The 23,119-nt window shown below is 44.3% G+C and overlaps 1 protein-coding gene across 1 annotated transcript; it reads right to left on the bottom strand.

The window, feature by feature from the left end:
• Positions 1–6,374: 6,374 nt before the first annotated feature.
• On the bottom strand, positions 6,375–20,121 carry DUSP5 (dual specificity phosphatase 5). The gene is made up of 4 exons (XM_035132802.2): positions 19,434–20,121; positions 13,783–13,925; positions 11,357–11,576; positions 6,375–9,578 (listed from the first exon to the last, which is right to left on the bottom strand). Exons 1-4 carry the CDS (start codon positions 19,864–19,866, stop codon positions 9,151–9,153), a joined length of 1,224 nt encoding a protein of 407 aa, XP_034988693.2. The 5' UTR covers positions 19,867–20,121; the 3' UTR covers positions 6,375–9,150.
• Between the last annotated feature and the right edge of the window lie 2,998 nt (positions 20,122–23,119).

The raw sequence follows: 23,119 nt of genomic DNA, 5'->3' as shown, positions 1-23,119 counted from the left end.
CAACCATCTCGCCCTCTGTCGTCTCCTTCTCCTTGTGCCCTCCATCTTTCCCAACATCAGGATCTTTTCCAGGGAGTCTTCTCTTCTCATGAGGTGGCCAAAGTATTGGAGCCTCAGCTTCAGGATCTGTCCTTCCAGTGAGCACTCAGGGCTGATTTCCTTCAGAATGGATAGGTTTGATCTTTTTGCAGTCCATGGGTCTCTCAAGAGTCTCCTCCAGCACCATAATTCAAAAACATCCATTCTCCAGTGATCAGCTTTCTTCGTTAATACATTGCAGTAAATTAAAAGTCCTACTCAACATGAATTTATTCATATTCCTACTTGTCCTCTAACTCAGTTGTACTGTATACAAAATGCACAAAACCCCTAATCAAAATGAGTTTAATACATTTCAGAAAAACATAGTTTCTCTCTACATTGGATAAATGTTGGAGGGTGTGGCGTTATCTGACCCCTGGGCCGTCTGAAGGCAATCCTGTATAGGGAAGGTTTTTTTAAAAAAAAAATGTTTACTGTTTTATTATGTTTTTATATATGTTGCAAGCTGCCTAGAGTGACTGGGGCAATCCAGTAAGGTGTGGGGAGGTAGAAATTGTAAAATTATCATTATGGGACACCCCTATTTTCATTGGAGAAATGTTGGAGGTTATGAAATCATAAAACAGATTCTGAGTTAATCCCAGGTAGATGGCTCCCAGTTCCATCTACCTGAGATTCATGGGTAGTCAATGTGATGCTGCTGCACTACAGCTCCCATCAACCCTGACCACTGGCCGTGCCTGTGTTCTCTCTTCCATTTAGCCAGCCAAATTCTCTTGGGAAACTTGCAAAGAAGGCTTGATTGAATTGTTGCCTGTTGTTCACTCTTGTACAGAGAGGTATTCCACTGTTGAACATGGATATTCCATTCCCGAGTTTTGTTACCCTACAAATGCAGTTTCATAACCAGTAACTGTGAATTGACCTGTTTTCTATGAATGCACATAACCCTTTTATATTCCACATTGTGCATCAAATCCAAAGATGTCTCCACAAATCAGTCTCCTTTGCCAGCTGCAAACACATATTGACCACAGGGCTGCAGAAAATCCATGCAAGCCTTATAAATAAAGACCCATGCATTCCCTGCCCCACCCCTGCAGTCAGTCTATGTGCTGGTACCTTTCGCTTTGAGGACCTTGTTTTACTGCATCTATGTTAGGAACCTTTTCCTTAGCATTTTAATATTGGATAGAAGTAGAGTGAGAACACATGATGCAGGAGGGAAGGGGGGAGCAGGAGACATGAATGGTGACCTGTACAATGATGGCGAATGTTCTGCCTCAGTAAGTGTCTTGTTTTATCTGCTTGAGTTCATTAATGCATTGCTGCTCTCTCTTCCTGGCCCCTCATTCTCCACCACTTCCTCTCTTGCCTCCCTTGATTTTCCCAGCCTGAGGCAGGGATTTCTATAAGAGTGGATTGTTCTCTTTTTTTCCTTGGGGAGGGGGGGTGTGTCCCTCACAGGAAGAGGATAAAGAAGTAGGCAGGAAGACAAAGAAGAATGGGGTGAAGTTGCTTGAAGTGGGGAATTTGGCAGTAGCGCCCTGCAAGGAAGGTTCACATACATCTCCCATTTCTCTCTTGGTGACCTAAAAAGAAAAGGCAAAAACAGAATCCCATGAGCCATACACTTTCTTCAGAGTTTCCTGCTCCTTCCTTATGGTCTCTCTCTCTCTGTCCCCACACCTCTCTCTTCCTCTCCCCCTGCTGCCCTCCTTTCCACTTTTTCGAGCCACTTCTCCAAGTCATCTCAGGCGAACACCGGAAGAACAAAAAGCAAAGCAAGTGTTCTTCCCAGCTGTTGGGAGTAATCAGAACTGTCAGAGGCCCACTTTATGACTGCCATAGCAGGCAGAACAAAACATCTTCTGTCTTTCCTCTTCCCTAGGAGTGCCCCCCTGATCAATTCTCCAAAGCATATCCTTCTGCATACACCCTGCTGAAGGCCAGAAAACCAGCTGCTCTTCACAGCTGGATTTTGTAAGCTGAACCGTGTCAACTCTTTAGTGTTCAGTAGCACAGACATTTTTTTCCGCCCACCTGGGGCCTGACATTGTTTACTTAGCCGCAGAGTGGCTGAAAACGTGCTCTGCATAGACTATTAAGCCATTGTAGAAAGTGTGTTGACTGGTACCTTTTGATTTCAAGTACATGACATTTTACAGAGGGTAGGGAGGAAGAATCAGCCAACAATTTGCAGCCAACATTGCAGGTTTATGCCATAAAGAACTTGAAGTCAGTATGAACTGAATGGATAATGCGCACACAAGCTAGCCACGGTGCACATCTGTCTGGCATTGTGGGAAATGTGCACCTATTGAGAGGGTGAGTGGGGAATTGTGTACTTTGTCTACTCCATCTGCATAACCTCAAGTCATAATTTGAGGAAGTGTCACATAGCTTACCAGCACATGTCACAGTTTCTAAGTGGAGAATGTACATATTGACCAGGCAATGCATTAAATACTTTGCAACCAGTTCTATGTTCTGCCTATTCACCAACATCAGTTGATGACTGGGTACATTGACCAAGCGATATGCAAACTCTCCTGCTGGTGCAGTTCTCCATGAGAGTGCACAAAGGATTTTTAGGTGTATATTCCTTCCATTCATATTAAATACAACCTATATACTGTGTGTAAAATGAATAGCCACTCATGCTAAAAGTAGCCTGGCAGTAATTTGCACTCGAAACAAAAGCCCACATATTGTTCAGTTTCACATCTATTAGAAATGCACATTTTGACCAGCTAATTTGTTTTGAATGTACTAAATTTGTATTAGTGCTTAAATATATCAGAATCCAGCAGATGAAACCCTGGATGTGATGACAAAGATGGCACTGCAAAACAGAAGTACAGGTTCAGATTTTGTCATTCACCTGTCTTCCAGGTCCCTTCCTCTTTCCCAGGATCTCCACTGATGCAATTCAAACTCCTCCTTTCATTTGGGTTTTGAAGCAATGTGGATTTAGGATTTACTTATTCTCTCTCTTTTTTTCAAATATGGTACAATAAAATACAGAACAGGAGATGGGGATATGAAACTATAAGAAAAGAAGCACACACACACACACCCCTATTTAATTTATGAAAAGTTTTATGGCTCTTTTATACTGGGGTCTGCAATGTAAGGTATCTGCCTATTTTTAAGATTTCCTTCCCAATTCTTCTTGTCCTATAGACGTAACACTAAGATTTAATTTGGTTTTCAAAATGAGTTGTGAGATTAATAGAACATTATATTACAGTATTTACAAGAAACTGTATGCCTAGGCCAGTCTTATCATCGTCCTCCATGAATGCAGCTTTGGCACTCAGCAACCTGTTGCTACTCTTTGAGAAGAGCCTTTGAAGATAAAATTGCTCTTCTCCATGGAGACCTTGATGTTGCTCTGACTGCAAATCCAGCTGAGGTGTCCAGTGGTACATCCAATTCTCATTTGTGGCATCAGTTGATGCACTCTGATGATGTGGACAAGGTGCTTGTAGGAATGAGGCTGATCATGTTCCATCCAGACCATTGCCCTTCTTGGCTGATTGCTAGAGAGGTGTGTGTGTTCATTGGATGGGTCCAAGGTGTGGTGAATGCATCTCTATATAGGGGAGTGGTGCCTGCTGCCCATCCTGGAAATGTCCACCCTGGATTCAATAGTTTTAGACATCTATCATTCTGTCATTAATACCCACTTTTCGAGCAACGTAATTGAGACGGTTGTGGCAACACAACTGAAAGTATTGTTGGAGGCTATTGATTATCCAGACCAGGTGTGTGGTGAACCTTTGGCCCTCCAGATGTTGCTGAACTACAGTTCCCACCAGACCCAGCAAACATAGCCAATGGCCAGGGATGATGGGAGCTGGAATTCAAAAATGTATGGAAAATCAAAAGTTTCCCAATGCTGATCTAGATCCATTTTAGACAAGGTTCTGATCCGATGGTTTTGGCTATCATGGTGGATGACCTTTCTCAAGAGAGGGATAAATGTTATTCTGATGCAATCTCTAAGTACTGTACTATAGTTGTTTTGTTATACCATTGAACACTGTCTCTTTTTGGACTGACTCTGCAAGATAAAAATTGCACGCAGTGTTCTTCAGCGATTCTCTTCCTACCTGCAGGGTTGGTTTCAGAGAGTAGCATTAGAGGACTGCCTGTTGGCCCCACCACAGCTATGCTTTATGGGCCCCAAAGGCTACCATCTTGCCCCCACACCGTTTAACTATACAAAGCTGTTAGGTCTCAGCATTAATATGCTGATGACATCCGGTTCTGTTTCTCTGTGACATATGAATCAGTTGAGGTTGTCCAAGCCCAGAGCCAGTGTCTGTAAAATTCAATATAGTTTTTGTGAAGCGCCCACACAGTTTGCACATATATCAGGCCGCAGACAAGGGAGGAAAATGCATCATTGCTGGTAATGGAAATTGGAATTTCTCTCCTAATCTTAATACACTCTATGAATAGCAGAGCAGCTCTGTTTGCAAGCTGGAAAAGCCAGAGCAAAATGGCCCCATCATTTCGATACAGATAGAAAACAAAATGGGATGCTGCAATTGCAATCCCCCGTTACTTGTGTGCCCTCGTTTGATTCACTCAGATGACTCAACCCCACCTCCTCAGCTATATTCATAGTTGGAAAATTTAATTTACTCATGTCTCAGAGCAAGCTGGTGATGTGATAGAGCACAAATGTCAAGAGAACTGAAATGTGTGAGGCTGGTGGTGATGCCTCCCCCCACCCAAATTCCTTCTTCCCCATATTCATGGCAAATGCCTTTTCTTGCAACAGTAAGAATGAGGTGGCATTACGTATCATCATCAATGCATAAAAGAAGGGGCATAAGAAAGGAGAACTGATGAACCTAATTCATCCTTGGTGCGACTGTATTCCTTATCTTTCTGCTACAGCATAATATGAACCAAGACATCTGCACACCAGCACACCAAATCTTGATTTCAGCAATGCAGTGGTACCTCGACTTACGAATAACTCTACTTACGAATGTTTCTACTTGCGAACAGAGCTCCATCCGCCATCTTGGATGCGGTTTAGATAGGATTTTTTCTACTTACGAATTTTTAGATAGGGTTGCTTCGACTTATGAATTTCTTCTCCCAATGCATTCCTATGGGATTCAACTTACAATTTTTTTCGACTTACGAATGTGCGTTCAGAACGCATTAAATTCATAAGTAGAGGTACCACTGTAATTGCAACAGGTGGTCTTAAGCAAGCTGTTACTTCTTGATCTCAGTCCCAGCTCTGCAAAACAAAAATAATACTCATAGCTTGCCTTACAGGATGGTTGCATGGTTGAGTATTTGTGAAATGCTTTGAACACCCCAGATCAGGGGTTGCCAAGCTTTTATAGGCTAGTGGGCACATCTGAAATTTTGAGAAACATCACCTACATGAGCCACTGCCAGGCTCAGTCGCAGAGATGGAAGAGTGCATATCCTGTCTTGTGGGCCTGTTTAAAAGGGCATGTTCACTGTAGGAGAGGCCGGGCCTGTGCAAACAGAAACTGAGCAGGAAGAGTAAGCAGTCTATTTGTGCATTGTGGGTTTTTGAGGGGGTATTAACCACTGAGACCTTTCACAAAGACCATAGGATGTACTGGCAGACTGTTGGATTTTGTTTTGAATAGTCATTACTTTAGTGCCGGTCTAATGTAAACACTGTCTGTTTAAGAGAAACAGGTGCAAACGTTTCTCTTAATTGCTCACAGGCGTGGGCTCTGGCTTTTTGTATATAAGGCTCTGCTATAAAGCCTTCTGCATCTCTTGCTAGATCTTGCAGTTTGATACATCTCGTTATGGATCACTCTCTGTTTGTTCTTAGTTTAAGAGATCCCCTTTAGTTAAACCTTAGTATAATTACTTTGTTTGCTGATAGTTCTCGGGTAGTTTAATGAGGGTTTTTGTGGGAGGTTTTGTGGGAGGTTTTGGATGTGGGAGAAAGTATTTATATTTAGTTTAAAGCCTTTAGAGTCAGTTTGTTTTTTACGTTGAAGAAACCCAAGTTAGTTTTTCATCTGTATGCTTTGACAAGCATACAGCTAGTAAGGGGTTTCACACAAGGCAGATTATACCTACACTCTTGGTGGTGTTTTGCTTAGCTAACTGCGCATACTCTGCGTGAAGAATACTTTAAGGGGCCACTGGTAACTGGGTGATTTGTGTTTAGTACCCAGTCATTCCCAATATTAGTTTTACTTTATATATTACATTCCAATACAGACTGGGTGACACCTGCCCTAGATCACTGTAGCCTAAACTAAAACATATACATGTTTGATTAGCATACCTAATTCTGTGTTGGATTTAGACCTGCACGCATTATGCCAGGGAACTAACAGATACAGTTATACCTTGGTTCTCGAAAATAATACATTCCAGGAGGCCGTTCGACTCCTGGAACCATTCGAAAACCAAGGTGCAGCTTCCGATTGGCTGCAGGAGCATCCCTATTTGAGGGCATACATAAATAAATTCAATAAACTGCTTTGAAACCTATTTTTATTGGCTTGATCATCCTAACGAGTTCTCCTTCAGAAAGTAGCTGCTGTAGTTTTGAGGGTATTGAGAGCTTTGTTAAGCAGTTTCCTACTCTCTTCACAGAAAGCAGCAATCAAAGTCCTTGGTGTAAAAGCCATGATAGTTACCTGCATTTGAAACTAGGTTGTGAGCGTGTTAATTAGGTAGAGCTTTTAAAATGGTGTGTGCACTCATGCTTGCACACAAAGGACAGGCCTCCCCGCAACCACATGGTATAGTAATCTCTCTATAGAGCTTCAAGGGTTCTGTATTTTAGTTGACATTTACCGGTAGTTTTCCATTCTATGAATTGCATCTTGAACCTTGCAGATAATATTTTCACATGTTGTCTGACTTGGTGCATATAATCAACAGAACAAAAAGTTTCAAATTCTGTTATTTTTTTACATTTTTATTTTCTTTTCTTTTTTAGAAAAAAAATATCATATTCACATTCAGAAGTTTTCCAGGCAGTTATTGCCATTTCTCACATTTAGAAAAAAATGTGACTGAACAAAGCAACAGCAGCACATTGAGCCACCTGTAGACATACAAGCTAGACACACAGTTCCCCTGGAACAAAAGGACCCCAGTTGGCTTGGAAATAATGTTATTCCACAGCCAGAAATGTGTTATGGAAGAGATCAATCAATACAGGGAAAAGCAAGCCACATGACGTTCAACAAGACCACGTAATATATAAATGGATAACACTTCAATGGGGAGGTGCATTGTTTGCAAGCTGCCCCCTTCCAACTTTTTTTAAAAATCTTAAAATGCAGTAAATCTAATTGCAACGAAAAGAGAAATGGATAAGCATTTAATTTTTTTCAAGCATTCTTTTACTTAACCAACTGCTGTAGAACTGCCTGCTCTTTTAAAATTCCTTCTTTGCTGCTCTTTAGTGAGTGCATACTGTTAGAAGAGGAGGCAGTCATCTCTCAACAGAAGTCCAAGTCTGGAGTGGGGTGACAATATGGCCTGTGAACAACCTGTGCAGCTCCACCCATTAATTTCTTTGCAGCCTGTTAGCTCAGCAGTATGTCCTACACATGGCCGTTACTGAACTGCAACTGAACCAGTCTGTGCTTTGGCCATTGGCATCAAGCCAAAATAAAGCTGTAGAACATAGGTTCTCCATTGCAGAAGCCTACTTGGAACTTTCAACCATGGGATGTCAGAAACAGATTAGCCAGTGTGGAAAATGTGTAGCCTTCCTGATGTTGCTGGAGTAAATCTTTCATCACGTCTGATTTGGCCATGCTGTCTGAATCTCATGCCAATGCAGATGTCCAACAACACCTGGAAGGTCAGCAATTCACACACACACCCCACCAAGTAACAGTACATCTGTGCACACCATCCGCCTGAATTTGACTATACTTCACTCAAAGGGTAGGTGCAGCATGGCTACCATATGCCAGCCACACAGAGTTCTACTGGTACCATTTGGGAATATGTGTTGCTACATCCAGTTACAGAGTTGGTAGGGTTCTACTATCGAGTTGGATGATTCAGGGCTGAAATAGAACATAGCAGGTGTCCCCAGTGGAACAGGGGGAACCTCTTGTGTTTTGATAGGACCATGGTGTTTTAAGAATGAAACATCCCCTGGAAATAAGGCATCTCTGGAAACACAAGCTGGATTCAGCTGGATGAGAAAGAGTGGAACCCTTCTGATGTTGCAGCCTTGGGACGTGCACAAGTTCCTCTTGGCAAGACTACCTCGTTTTGTTATCCAGGCTAAAAACTGACAAGCACCCAAGGCCTCTGGGGAAGGATAAACCTGACCCCAGTTGTACAGCAGTAAGCAATGGTCATTGGATGTGGGAAGAAAGAATTCTTCTGCTCCTACCTTCTAACCCACGTGCAGCCTATGGTGTAGTACATATTAAAAACACACAAAACAGGAAAAAGCAAACATTCAAGTTTCTGCCATCACCGAAATGTCAGTGTTTGCTTCTTTTGTAAATTGTGCTTTTCATTACAGCTCTGCTTTCCTGACACAGCTGTTTATTGCTTACACTTTTAAAACAAGGCTATAATTAAAAGAGAGGGAGGGAGACAGCAACGGAGAAGCAATCAGACCAGACTGACTTTATGTGGCGTTCTGTCTACCCCAGCGTAGTCTGGAAGTATAGTAGTGGGTGCACCAACAGTCCAGAATTTATTTTTTAAAACCCTTAAACAGTGCACAACTTTCTTTAAAAAAAAATCATTCTTTTGAAAGCCTGATCTAGCCAGTGTCCATACACTTACGTTCTCAGCCATAATGAAGGGCATCTACTTCCGGGAAGAGGAAGAACTATCTTCTAGTTCAAAGCACAAGCCTAGGACAATTTGAGCTACAGCAGGAGATGGCTAGACTCGGCACAAGTTAACAACCTGAAACGGCATAGCTACCCCCCAAACTTAAATGCACTGAACAAAGATTCCCTCTCAATGTACAATGACTTTCCCCCTTCCTGGTATAGACAGCCCCTCAAGTGTCCAGTTCAAGGTGAAATTCATGAGGTCCTCTGTATTGCATGTAGGTGAAATGTATCATTATAGTCTCTGCCGGGCTCATGGGACTGTATTGTCTCTTGTTCCCAGGAGGGTCCAGCAGGATGAAGATGCAGCAATATTTAGCTGGTGGACAGGTGAGTGAATGGGCACGGAATTCAAAACTGAGGTAGGAAACGCAAAACAGGAGCCTTCGAAGCTTTTGCCCAGAGCCAGCTCTTCGGTGAAGAAAGACACAGCATCCCTTTTGCAAGAGGCAACAGGAGGGCTGGGAGTCGAGGACAATATTTCTGACTCATACTGTAGCAGCTGGCCCATGAAGCCAAAGTTTGGTGAGATCAGACTCCTACGTTGCTTGATGTAATCAAAAGCCTCCTCCAGGCGGAACTTTCTCATTTTCATCAGATACGCCATACAGATAGTGGGAGAGCGGGAAATTCCAGCTTCACAATGCACCAAGATCTTACCCCCTGCCCGCCTGGTGCAATCTAAAGAAAAAGAAGAACAGATGAGGGTGGTGATGATGCATTGAATACTATAAGTGGATCCCCACAATGGCAGCACAACATTCTGCAAACAATTGTCCAAAAGGTGAAGTGGGCTGACAGAAGGTGTTCCACAAATGGAATTAATGTCAGAATGGCAGAGAAGAAATCTCCACTTTATTCACTAACAGTGGCTTAAGCATTTAACACATTTGTTCAAATAACAAAACTTAATAGCTATACGGTAGATTAATCAAGTTTGGATAAAGTTAAGAGGTTTGCCTTCCCCTCATCTAGCCGAACCATGGCAACAGATGTGTAATACGGCAAATACTACAATGCCACAAAAGAACTGAATTCAGTTAGGTTCTTTTCGAAAGTAGCACAGACCTTGCGGCAAAAGGTGTGGGCTTGCTTGCTGCATGTTCCCTCCCATCTGATGAGGAGGTATGCCTATTTTTCCATTGGGTAAGAGCATGAAATGTACTGCTTCTGTTCCCCACCTTTTGTGGGCCCTTTTGGTAGACACTCAGCATGCATTTTGAGCAGGGATGTAAAGTCCCTGGGTTCCTGGGGTTTCTACCGCAAAATGCACAATAAAGTAGCCTAACATCTCTAATTATAACCCTTGATAAGTGGCACTTGGATTTAAGTCAGGCTATAAATGGCTGAGGCAGAACCACCATTTTACGCAATGGGAGGCCCCTAAGTTACTCACACAATTCAATTATTGTTATAAGATTAAAAAGAAAATTCTGAAAATAAGCTCCTTGTGCAAAATGTGTTGATTAAAAATAGAACTTGCCCTGTTTGGCTGGCGTGAGAAATATATTACCCACATTTCATCTTACTGCATTCTGCTCTGGGTTACATCCTCAAAGGCATGCCGTAACAATCGAAGTACCCATCTATCTTAACATTTCTTGAATCCTCAAACTTCTCATCTTCAATATGGAGTTACTGTTTCATATATTTTAATATAATCATTATTTTAATGCTTGTTAATGCAATAATGTGTCCTAAACCGCTTCCTGCTACCAAGCTTAGGGTACAGTACTGTTTTAACAGACATTAAAATAATAGTACTTGCACTAAATGTAAAGCACTTAACATTTTCAGTCATTTTCACAACAACACTATAAGGTAGGTCAGCTTTGTTAAACCAATACTGAAGTTGGGGGACAGAGACAGTGGCTAGCTTTAGGAACAAAATTTGAACCAAGGACTTCTTGGTTTACGGCTCCTTGCTATTCTGCTCAGGTAGATTATGCAGCCTCACTTACAGTACTCTTGCATATTTGCTGGCTGAGAGATGCATCTAGCCCACAGAGGCCTAGGCCACAGTAGTTCTTCTGTAGTTTATACCTCACATTTCCTCAATTAGCTCAAGGTGGGTAGCAAAACGAGTTTAACACAGTGAAATCAATTTCTTCTTCTTCTTTATAAAGCCTCTCCCCCACCCCCTACATATATAGGGCTACTGGTCAGGGATGATGGGAATTGTAGTCCAAAAACAGCTGGAGACCAAAGTTTAGGAAACCCTGCTCCACAGCCATTTATCACTCAAATCTTCCCTGTAATAAAATATTTTAACCAGCCTACAGAAGGGGCAGGAAGGAAATGCACTTCCTGGTAAGTGAGGGAGCTGCGAAGCCTGATCACAAGCTCTGGAAGGGCTTTTTCCTTAGCCCCAACAAAACCTATTTCTGGAAATGCGGTTTGGTCTCTGATGGCGGCCTCCATAGATGTCACTATTAACTTCAATAGAGAAAGACACCTACCAATAAATTCTATTGCTTCCTGGAAGTGTGAGCTGATGTCTGCTGTGTGATTGTCCTCCACTGGAATCCATTTATAGCAGTATTGATCCGTAAAGGGCTCGGAGCTCTTCCTGGAGACATTCAGGAGTGCCGTGATGTTCAGATTGGCTAGCGACTCGCACTTGGAAGCATGGTAGGCACTGCCAAGGTACAGGAAAGGAAGGATCTCCACTGGGCCACCCTGGAAGGCAAGGAACCGCATATAATTATAGGCTCTCATTTACCGTTTTCTGTTTTTTCTTCCACACACACAGAGAGACGCAGTAGAACACAGACAGCAGGGGCTGAGCTTTGGACAATTTTAGGGTGTTTTCCAGACATCACTGTGATCAGAGCTGTCGCACCCAGACAGGAAGTACCGGTACTTTGCAAGAGGTGCAGTTCCTGCTGCAGGGGTAGAATTACTGTTGTGGTCTTGGCACAGTGAGAGCTTTGCCAGTCCTGCTACTTCCGTACTGGCCGGGACTGCAACAAGGACTGTCCCTTAAGACCTGTGGGTTGTGAGCAATGCAAAGACTCTGATAGGGAGTCCTGGCCAACCACTTATCCACCCATATAGGCTAATATGGTAGCTCACCAGCAAACCACTGTGACAGAAGACTCCTTACGAAAAATCAGCGGATTTGGTTTTTCTCATTCACATTTGCCATGTGTGGTATCACGAGCAATTTCCTTACGCCTCCCCGCCCCCCCCCCCCCATGAAGCACACACCAAAAGGATTTTTACTTCTCCCTCCCGTCACCATGATGAAAAAAATGTAGGGGCAAGTTCCCCCCCCCCACAGCATCCTACTAAAAACGTAGACACAAAGCCTGTTCAGTGTCTCATGACGGAGCCTGGTAGGCACGATGTACTTTAACCAGAAGCTTCAAAGATATCTTGACAATGCTATGCACTGTGCGCGTTTGTTTTAAAGTTCAGTTTGAAAGGAAAACATGAACACATTACTGGGCTTAGCATGACACTCTTTTCATGCGCGCCTAATTCATAATTGCAGGATGGCAGCTGGCATGTGCCTCCTCCGACTTCAAGCTGTCTTCGCCTCCCAAAGCAGCATCGGCATGGGGCCCTCAGCCCTGCACAACGCTCTCCCCTGCGGCTCTCAGCCACTCAAGTCTTCTCCCCCTTTGTGGATGGAAGGCAATAAACAAGAAAAGAAGCTAACATGCTAGAAAACGTCACAGCATTATGTTTAGTGCCCAGAAAACCAAGCCAAGGCGCCATTCATCTTTCATAAGGTGTCGGAAGACCCCTTCAATACATCACCTTTGGGAATACAAAGAGTGCCATGCGTAACAGATCCCATGTGGGTGAGCGGTTGCACATGTCAAGGCTAGGACTGGGAAGTCCCGGGTTCAAATCCACTCAGCCTTGAAGCTGACTGGAGGCGACCATGTGTCTGCCACTCTCAGCCAAACAACCCCCAAAGGGATGGTGTGGGGATAAAATGGGGAGGAAAAGCTGTTATAAGAGTTCCTCGGAAGAAATGTGTGATAGAAATGTAAATACTACTATTAAGTTCTGCAACGTCTCCCACTCTTGACTCTCCCCCCCCCCAAAAAAAGTATACTTAGGTAGAAATATTTTCCATTCCTAGTCTTTTTAAAGAAAATATTTTAGCATTTATAGATGAGAAGGGGAAGCACAGGCCCCAGCAACAGGTACAGGTGGTGGGAGGGAATATTAAAGGAGCGCACTGTGTGTAAACAACAACAACAACAACAACAACAACAACAACAACAACAACACTACTTCCAATAAATAGAAGAGCTGGCTTGCAATGGGAGGGAGAGGTAAGGTCAGGCATCCCCCCAACTTCGGCCCTCCAGATGTTTTGGACTACAATTCCCATCTTCCCCGACCACTGGTCCTGTTAGCTAGGGATCATGGGAGTTGTAGGCCAAAACATCTGGAGGGCCGCAGTTTGGGGATGCCTGGGTGAGGTGATAAACCCCCACTCAGCTTGAAAGGTTGCTGGGTGAACCCTTGGCCATATGCAGTGTCTCAGGTTAAACTCCTTTACAGGACTGTTGCGAGGGAGTGAAGCGTGTATAGCTCCTTGGAGGAATGGTGTGAACAGGAATGTGTCACTATACAGTTCTTAAAAGTTACAAACTCTACATATCAAGGAAGAAGAGGAGGGGGGAGAATAGGTGGCTTTGACGGCATCTCTCTCTCTTTGTTTTAAGGCCACTTGTCTTCAAAAGTGCACCACACTCAGACTTCTTATTTGAAACATGACAAACATGCATGCCGAGTCCTTTTGTCACATTGCCAGACATGAATAAAAGAGTGAACTAGTCAGCTACGAACAGGATGATGACAGGAAGAGCCCCCGAGGAGCCAGAGCGTGGGTGGGATTAGTCATATCTTCCCCTCAACACACCTGATCGTATGCTGGTTTGTGGTGGATGCAGGGCTTCTCGTAGAGGCTGCTGGTGCTTCTCTCCGTTTCAGGTCTCTCTTGGGATATGGGTTTTACATCTATGCAAAACTCGGGATACTGCAAATAAAAGGTTTCGTAGCCTCCTGAGGAGAAAGAAGCAAACAAAGAAATGTCAATTAACGGGGTTCAGAAGTGTGTGGGGGGGGATAGTTTAATTGTTCCTGGTCGTCAATTAAATTGAGGCTGTGATAGTTCTCACTGCATGATTAACATTTTAAAAATAAGTGGGGAAGTTTTTCCTACCACAGCTAAACAGGGTTCAAACAGGGCACCAGGCGCTTTGTGCCTAAAGATTCTCCCATTGCGAGCACCTCCAAAAGCTTGGGTGCCATTTTTTGCACCTGGCTGACACTCAAGGATTACTGAAATGTATGTGCTTTGAAGCCTCAAAATATACCATATGTTAAGGAGTTTAACAATAAAGAGTACAGTGTTTTGAAAATTGAAGTATGCTACCAATACAGTGGTACCTCTGGTTGTGAACGGGATCCGTTTCGGAGGTCCGGCCACATCCCAGAGGACCGCTTCTGCGCATGGCGCGGTTTAGTACTTCTGCACATGCGCCGAAACCCGGAAAAATAATTCCGGGTTTGCTGTGTTCGCATCCCAAAGTGTACGTATCCAGAGGGATACATAAGCGGAGGTACAACTGTATTTTTTTTGTAAATACCAAATTAAATACTGTTATGTATTAACAATTTCTGCTAATAACGTGATATTAACAATGTGTCACTTAAGTGAATTGCATATTAATTCATGCCTATCAAAATAATAAATACAAAGTGTGACACACACACACCCTCCCGTGGCGACTAGACATTCTGTTTTGGCACCCACAACCCAGGTCCCAGGAGCCATTTGGCTCCTAGCTTTTTTATCCCATTTTCTAACGCTGCAGCTAAATCAAAAATCAAATCAAAAGAAATCAAATCAAAAGAAAAACAGTATGGCAGTTAAAGGTTAGTAATAGAGATTGTGATTCTTTGCGAGCAGAAATCAGCTGACTCTGTTTCAAAGATTAAAACTAACACCAACAATTCTCCATTTACTTCTGAGACATTTATTATCATACAGCTTCATGTTTGTATCCATTTGAGGAAGGGCAAGTTCCGAGAGGGTGTTCTGTACCGATTAATAACTTCCATTCCATTGTGTTATGGTAAATGAAATGGATCCATTAAGAGCCGTAAAACTTAATTAAACCCTATGACGGGCTCAGACAACAAAACAGCCCCAGATGAGTCCTTTTTATTTTTTGCTGTTAGATAAATTAATTAAGTTCTCTGCGCAATTAGTGAAAATGAGCGTATCTGTTAAGCTCAGACCTTGGATGAAATTGTGAAGCATGCAAATCGGCTGCACCGTGTATTTCTATGTCTTTTTTAAAGGTCTCAGAAAGGATAGGTTTACTTGGGAAACAAAACCCGTAACTTGTTTCAGTGAATAACTGTCATGGAAAGTGCTGTACTGTACTGCTACATCTTCTCAAAGGTAAATTGCAGCAATGGATAAATTGACATTCTGAAACTCTACCTAATGAATCACATCTAGGATATTACAAGCCAGCATTTTAAACACTTCTCTCTTAAGATTTCTATTCTGCTACATATTCTATGCCAGGCATGTCCAACAGGTAGATCATGATCTACCGGTAGATCACTGGTAGATCAGTGACTCCCCCTGCCCCCAAAGAAGCTGAACAACTGCAGCTCCCCTTAAAAAGCTCAGCTTTGACCCGACCCCCCCCCAAAAAATGGGCCTTCCTCCTTCCTAAAAAAAGCTCAACAACTTTGACCTGAACCCTAAAAAAAGGAGTAGATCACTGCCAGTTTTTAACTCTGAGTAGATTATAGTCTCCTGGGAGTTGGCCACCCCTGCTCATAGCTGCCAAGTTCTCCCTTTTTTAAAGGGAAATTCCCTCATGCTGAATAGGCTTCCTCGCAAGAAAAGGGAAAACTTGGCAGCTATGCCCCTGCTCTATCTACTGTATGTCCTTGAGTAGCTGCGTGCTGAAACAATCTTAGCAGGATATTGACGGTGAGGAAATACAGAACTAAGGAACCAGTCCAAAGTCAGTGGAAGTGTGGGCTTCAGTAGATTCCACGGAGCCTCTTTTACAGATTCATTTAATCCAGCAAGAATGCAGAAGCTTAATTATCCTGCATTTAAAATTCCAGTTTACCCTTGTTAAAAGCTACTAGCTGAGCCTTAAAAAAACCAGCAACAGAGAATGTGTCCCTTTATCAACTAAAGTTCTGAATATATTTTTTAAAAAAGATTACATTGATCTATCACATATTTGCTGCATGAAAAAAAATTCCCTATCACTCAGCAGAATGGGAGAAAAGACAACTATTCTGGAGCAACAGCTCATTTCAGAGTGCTTTGGTCACCTCCTGAACAGGGCTCTGTATGGGTTTTCAAGAAGGCCGTGAAAACTGTTCTTCTTAGGAGCCAGCTTTTCTCCTTTTTCTCCTCTGAAATATACTGATATTTCATTCCACATCCTCTTTCTATGCCTCCTGACAGTTTATAAATAGGGATTTTATATGGTGAGCTTTCCTCAATTTTATGCCCATGGATTCACCAAACCAAGGAACCAGCCAAACTGATTTCTCTTGGGTGGCTGGTGCCTTTGCTCAGGAGGCCAATAGTAAACCAGGAGCCTTTGGGGATCAGGAGATTTGCAGGCAGTTCTTAAAGTGAGTCACCTTTTCAAGTCCTCCAGCTCTCTCTCACACAAACAGACACACACTTCTGCTCCCCCACTGGCTGAACTCTGTTGCTATTATTTCTGCTAATGCTACATTACTCATCTTGTGAGAGGGCTAGGCTTCATTTTCACCACCAATGATTAAAATCCGATGCAGAACAAAGTGGCAGAATAATCCAGCATTATTTTTATTGGCATTTATGGCTGCAGCCTCTCTCATGAAAAATGACTGCTTATTTTATAGGGGGGGGGGAGAGCCCACACTAGACTCTTTGAGGATGCCCCCTGCCCAAGGCTGACAATTTAAACGATAAAGCCTATCACGAATTTAAACATTGCCGCATATAAGTGCAGATGAAATACAATGAATTAACGAAGGCTGGAAGTTTATATAAAAAGGGGGGTGCTGCTGAAAAGGATTGTGTCATTCCGCAGTAAAAACAATTCCCTGAAGAGCGAGGCTGCATTTATGGCGGCTGACAAGAGTTCTGACTCACACCTTTATCTCACTAGGACTGCCTAAGTCCAACCCCAATCGGAAAACTTCATTCCATTCAACCGTGAATTTTCTCTCTCATGTCACAGTTCAGACAAAACCCTTGGGACAAACCCCGGGACTCTTCTGTTACTTCATAGTGAACATTCAAACAGAACTAAAAATATAGCAGGAGTCTCAAGAGCTTGTGACTCACACAGAATTCGCCAATTTAGCCAGCTTCTGGAAGATGGAAACCTGTGGCAACAACAGGGTGTTCTATTTAAGGACGTGCAACTTAAGATTGTATTCAGACTACAGGCTCGCTTTTTAAAAAGATGGTTTCCCACTGTGGCAGCACACTCTTAAGTGCTCTTCATTTTTGGTTTCTAAAATCACTTGCTATAGGCAAGCAATTTTGGCTGTGTGCACGCCATACCTTTAAAGTATATTCAATGCATATTCTTGACCCTTTTAACCAGCTACTGTGCCCATAATTCTTTGAGGGGAGGAATATGCTTTGGGGTCTACATAGATGGCCTAGAATAAAAGGCTCAAATAGCGAACTCTTTAAATGTGGATTGGAAGAATTCAAAGCATATAGCCACACAGAATTTGCCATACCAGTATGCCTAAGGACTGGATGGCAGGAAGTGTTTGGTTGTGAACACTGTCTTAAAATATAAAAAAGGTTTCTTATCTTGCAATGTGTAGGGTGTGTGTGAAAAGAGCTGCAGCCAAGCTTCAGGTTGGCAATAAGGAGCTTTGGAATGGAACGCATTATTAGCAGCTTCACTTGATGATGTTTGTGGCACAAAGGTCACTCCTTGAAAGAAAGCGGTACCACTACTACCACATTCTTCCACCCCGTACCTGCTTAGCTCCATAGATAGGGGGCACAAGACTTCCACAATCTTTCTGTACATCTAAGTTCTTCATATATAGGGGTAAGGGCAAAGAATGTGAAGTCCACATGAATTAGGCACACACACTGTACGCAGAAAGTTTGCTTCATGCTCAGTGATGAAAATGGACTTTGCCATTTACACACAAGGAGGATCGAACCTGCAGGCAGCCTGCATAAAAATATGCAGCACCTTTCACAGGACCAGTTCCCATATTAACTCTCGGCCCTATTCTGCTACATACAAAGAGGCAATTGTTTGCTTTTCCCACCCTCACAATTTAGGTGGAAAAGAGGATGGCATCTATGACCATTGGCATCTGCCTGTTTTGGAACACTGGAAGAGTGCACATCGCCATCTATATTTCTTTTTAATTTTGTAATTTACAAGAAACTGCCCTTTAGAGGGCACTGCTGAGTTTTTACACTGCTGAACTCCTTTTTATTAAGAGAGCGGGGCATTATTATGTATTATAAACCTTGGTTTCTACCCAACCCATCCCATGTATTAGTTTACAGCGTTTCCGATAAATTTACTCAAAGATTATAGTATTACTGAGCAGGCCAGGAACACTCCAATAGTGTCCAGCATTTTGGAGTTTGGGATACTTGCCCGTGTCCACAGGGGTAATTTATTCTACAACTCTGAATCCCTCCCCCAATCCCACATTTCTCTTTAGATGAACGTTTGATACTTTAACCCAGTGCGGATACTGACCGTAATTAGTCACTAGACAACTGAACATCATTTCATTGCACCTATTAAATTTTAAGCTCTTTTATTTTCACCACCAGCAGATTTATCTCTTGTCCGTTGATGGGGGAAACTTTGGGGAGAAGGAGGGAGGGAGACTATGGAAAGACTATGGAAATACAAACCATTTGTCTATATCCACCCAGCGGTAGCAATCCTCTAGTCATGATTCCCTACGCGTGTGAGTGCCTTGGCGCTCTCCAAGACACACGTTGCTTTAGGCGAGGAACCCACCACCTCTCTCGAGATCTGCAAAAGCTTTGCAGCCCGGCATTACTTATCCAACATCAGCGCCCCCTCCTCAAACACTAACGGGGGGGGGTGTCTCCAGATTCCTGACATCGGGTGCTGAGGGGACGGGCCGATTCGCGTGAAACTCTGAAATCTATTATTGCATTCGCGTTAAATTAAGGAAACAGGCGAGGCGAGCCTAGCAGGACCAGACATCGGTCGGCGGACGTCCTAACCAAAAGCGCGAGGAGGCAAAGCAACAGAAGGCGGCTACACCTCGCTGGCTTCGCGATCACTCCTCTCTTTCCGACCCCGAGATCTCGCCTTCTAGGGCAGGCAGAAGAGTCCGGCTCCTTAGCCGTCGTGCAGGCGAGGGAAATTACTCGCAGAACTCTTTGGCCGGGAAAAGAGGCTCCCGCCAAACTCCGCCACTAAAGCAACCCTCCAAAGCCGATGGGGGAACTGGCCCCCACGATTCCCAGTCCTCGCCTCTCCCCCTCAGGCCGCCCCTCACCTTTCAGGAAGCAGACCCTCGCTCCGGTCTCTGGCAGGCTGGCCAGCAGCGTGTTCAGCACGATCTGCGCCGTGCTCTCCTTCTTCAGCTTCCGCCAGTGCCGGGTGTTTTGATCCAGGACGACCACGGCCGTCAGCAGCCGCCGGGAGGGCACCGCATCGTCCCCTTCCCTTTCCTCCTCCTCCTCCTCCGGGCAAGCCCCAGGCAGGAGCAGCCGCCCTCGGGCCGCTTCGTCGGGCACCACGAAGTGTAAGGGCACGGGCCGCCCGTGGGCGCGGCGGATCACCACCGAGTTGAGGTTCACGTTGAGCGATCCGCGGAGGCAGGAGGCCGAGTAGGAGAGGTACGGTCGGCAATCCAGCACCAGGCAGCCGGCGGGCTCCTTCCGCAGAAGCTGCTTGAGCTGCCGGGAGTCAAGAGCGGTTACCTTCATCGTCGCCTTCTGCCCCCTATAGTTCCCTTCCCTCGGGGAGGCTCGGGAAAGTAGCGCAGCCAGGCAGCGATTAAACTAAGTGGGTCTGGAAACAGGCACCCCGCCTTTTTTTGCTTTTAAAACGGAGCCGGAGGGGCTGCCAACCCTCTTCCTCTTAATGCCCCTCCTGGCTGCGGCTGCGGCGCGCCCCTCCCAGCCTTTGCATTTCCCTTCGCGTAACTCCGGTCAGGGGATTCCGCTTACAAGAAGAGGCAATTTATCTGAATGAAACGCCGGAGCCGCGCGGCGCTGTCCATATAAGGCGACTGACGTCACAGAAACGTTCTCAACCTGGCACGCCTCTTTTTGCTAAGCCGTGCCCGCTCGTGGGGAGAAAGAGAGAGAGATAGGGGAGATTCCCTCCCCCAGGAAGAGGGAACGCAGAGGCGATGCTCAGTAAAGCGTTAGTCAGACTTCTTGAAGCAAAGGAAGTTGAAGAACGCCTCAGAAATTCTCTAGTCACCAGAAAGCCCTCCTCACACTCACACTCACTCAATCATCACTTGCTTCCGTCGACTTACTAAGAGAGGGAAGGAAGTGTGATGGTGGCTGTGATGATGGTGGTAGAAATCATGGAAGTGGTGAAGAAGCGCGGGCAGAGCAGAGGTTGCTCGCTGCTCAAGTCGCAGTGGACAGGCCCTTAAGCTGCCCAGTGCAGGCCGCAGTTATTAAAATGGCTAAAAGTGGGAATGCAAAGAGATGAAAAACAGCCCCTGTTGAATGTGTGACAGCACATCTATTAAATGAACAGCTGATATATAGGCATGATATATAGGCATGTGCAAAGGGCTGAGTATAGATTTTGGAGAGGGCTGGTTTTAGCACAACTCATTCCGCACAAGACACCTTGGGATGCTGCCATTTTAGCAGGGCAGGTTCCTGAGGGAGCACAGTTTGCTTTGCTCCAGGACTGAGTAGATGTGTGGAATGCCTTTCTTGACAGAAACGACATTATTATTATTAGAAAGTATCAGTTTGAAAACGGGAATAAGCTCACATAAAAGTCCTATGTAGAGTGAAGCATTTTATGTGAAAAGGGAAGAAGCAAACTTACACTGTAGTACACAGTTTAGCAATTACTTGAGGATGTTTTTAGGAGTTAGGAGACCAGGATGATCATGTTAGGTGGAAGGCACCTGTGTATTTTAAAATCCTTTGATTATCCCTTGGCAGTCTTCTACCACTTCTCTTAATGTGGATTACCACCATTCACAAGTTCTGCCTTTCTCAGCTGAAAAGTCATCATGCCCCTTTCCAATTAGTATTGTAGGAGAAAACATATTCCCTCACCGGCCTGCCCATTCCAGATGCTGGCCTGGAAACGGGCTCAGATATAATACAGAGCGTAGCCATACTTCTCTGAATTACCTGCCCACCCATCCTTGTATCTGAGGCAAACATACATTTAGTCAATTTCTCTTCTGCAATGCTTTGTGGGTTTTCCATATGTGTTTGGTTGGCCACTAGTTGATGAGAACAAGAGGCTAGATTAGACAGACCTGTGGTCTGAACCAGCAGGGCTGTTCCTGTGCTCTTATGAAAAAATCAAAACTCTACTGTTCATTCCAGTGTATGGCATTTTAAACAAAACACTGTAGAAATGTGAGACAGCTAAGGGATAGGTTCATAGCTGCCAAGTCCGGATCGTAAAGATCCGGGATCGGCAGCGCGCGCATAACCGGAAGTTGCGTGACGCAACTTCCGGTGGCGCTTCGCCCTTCTATGGGCACCAGAAAATGGCGGCGCCAGCGCCGGAAGTCGCTTCCGCGCATGACCGGAAACACGTAAAAGCGACTTCCGACGCCGGCACCGCCATTTTCTGATGCCCATAGAAGGGCAAACTGCAACCGGAAGTCGCGTCACGCAACTTCCGGTCATGCGCGGAAGCGACTTCCGACGACGGCGCCGCCATTTTCTGGTGCTGAAAGCATCTCATTTTTCCTTTACCAGTGGCTCAGACAGGTTCCTAAAGGACAGAAGTGTTCTCCTTATGAGATTCTGTTCCAACAAAAGCCTGATGTGAGCATCACTAAGGTTTTTGGAACCAAACTGTGGGTGGCTTCACTTGAGGGCAAGCCAGTCCAAGGCATCCTATTGGGTTTTGAGGAAGGTCAATGCAGAGTTATGTTGCATTCTTCCAATGAGGTGATTCTTACTCAAGAGGTAGAACACTCTCCTACGCCACAAGAAACATATGTTCTTGATGAATTTCCCATAGGTGCCAATGATTTTGATGATTCCTACACTGACACAAGTTGTAGTGATAATGATTCCTTTGCTGAAGGCTCTACCCCGAGTAGCTCTGACACAGGGGAGACAGTCATACACAAAGGAACTCATGCTGTTTTTAACAGACCTTCATCGGATGATGAAAAAGTGCTTGAAGCACTAGATCCACTGTTTACCATTGGTAAGAGTTCTCCCAAAAGTCCTGAGGGGGAGAATCTCAGTAAACAGGATTTGCACCTCTCACGCAGGTCTGAGAGGATTAGAAGAGGACCCAAGAGGTATTCTCAGGAGTTTGCCAACACAGCAATTGCAAATTTAGCTGTGCTTAGAACTCCAAAACAGGCAGCAGTCACACAGGCTAAGCCACAACAACAGGTTGTCAAACGCAACACTGTTTCTGTCAACAGAGCAACTGCTCTGGTCCCCTGGAAGCCAAAGCTGGTCAATCCAGTCTCAGAGAGTTCCACAGCAGGAAAGTCCTACTTTGTTTATGACAACTGTCTGTTCACTTCTCTTAATGATGCTCTCACATTTGCATCTTTTTCCATTTCAGGATTCAGGGGAGATGTTAGCATAAATCCTCTGCATGGCACAGATGCTGCATGTGGATGAATGTTTACTTTATGTGATTGCTGTAACTTTCCCACACAGGAGCTCAAGCTGTAACCTGATCTCCTGTCATGTGATGTTCTTTGTTCTCTTTCTATTTTCACTTTCTTCTGAACTGGAGAGTGATGGCTGAACACACACTTTCTGAATAAACGTAGATTAGCACCTACGATTGTTTGCTGTCTTCTTTACCGAAGCCAGTGGCAATAGTAAGAATATTGGTGATTTACACCCCAATATTCCAACAAGCGGCACCAGAAAAATGGCCGCCGGGAAGAAGCAAATTAAAGGGACAATGCTGGGATTTTCCGCCAAACGGGAGACCGCCGGGAAACGGTAAGAAAAAAGGGGTTTTCCCGGCGGATACGGGATACTT

The sequence above is a fragment of the Zootoca vivipara genome, chromosome 5, assembly GCF_963506605.1.
Source record: "Zootoca vivipara chromosome 5, rZooViv1.1, whole genome shotgun sequence".
In the NCBI taxonomy this organism is placed as follows: Eukaryota; Metazoa; Chordata; class Lepidosauria; order Squamata; family Lacertidae; genus Zootoca; species Zootoca vivipara.
The sequence above is the reverse complement of the archived record's forward strand: the minus strand, read 5'-3'. Positions and strand labels throughout refer to the sequence as shown.

Excerpts from the sequence above, each read along its gene's own strand:
- DUSP5 (XM_035132802.2), bottom strand. The coding sequence starts at position 19,866 with ATGAAGGTAACCGCTCTTGACTCCCGGCAGCTCAAGCAGCTTCTGCGG. Across the intron at positions 11,577-13,782 it reads ACAAACCAGCATACGATCAG|GGTGGCCCAGTGGAGATCCT; the intron begins GTGTGTTGAGGG and ends CTTGCCTTCCAG. Across the intron at positions 9,579-11,356 it reads GGAAGCAATAGAATTTATTG|ATTGCACCAGGCGGGCAGGG; the intron begins GTAGGTGTCTTT and ends CTTTTTCTTTAG.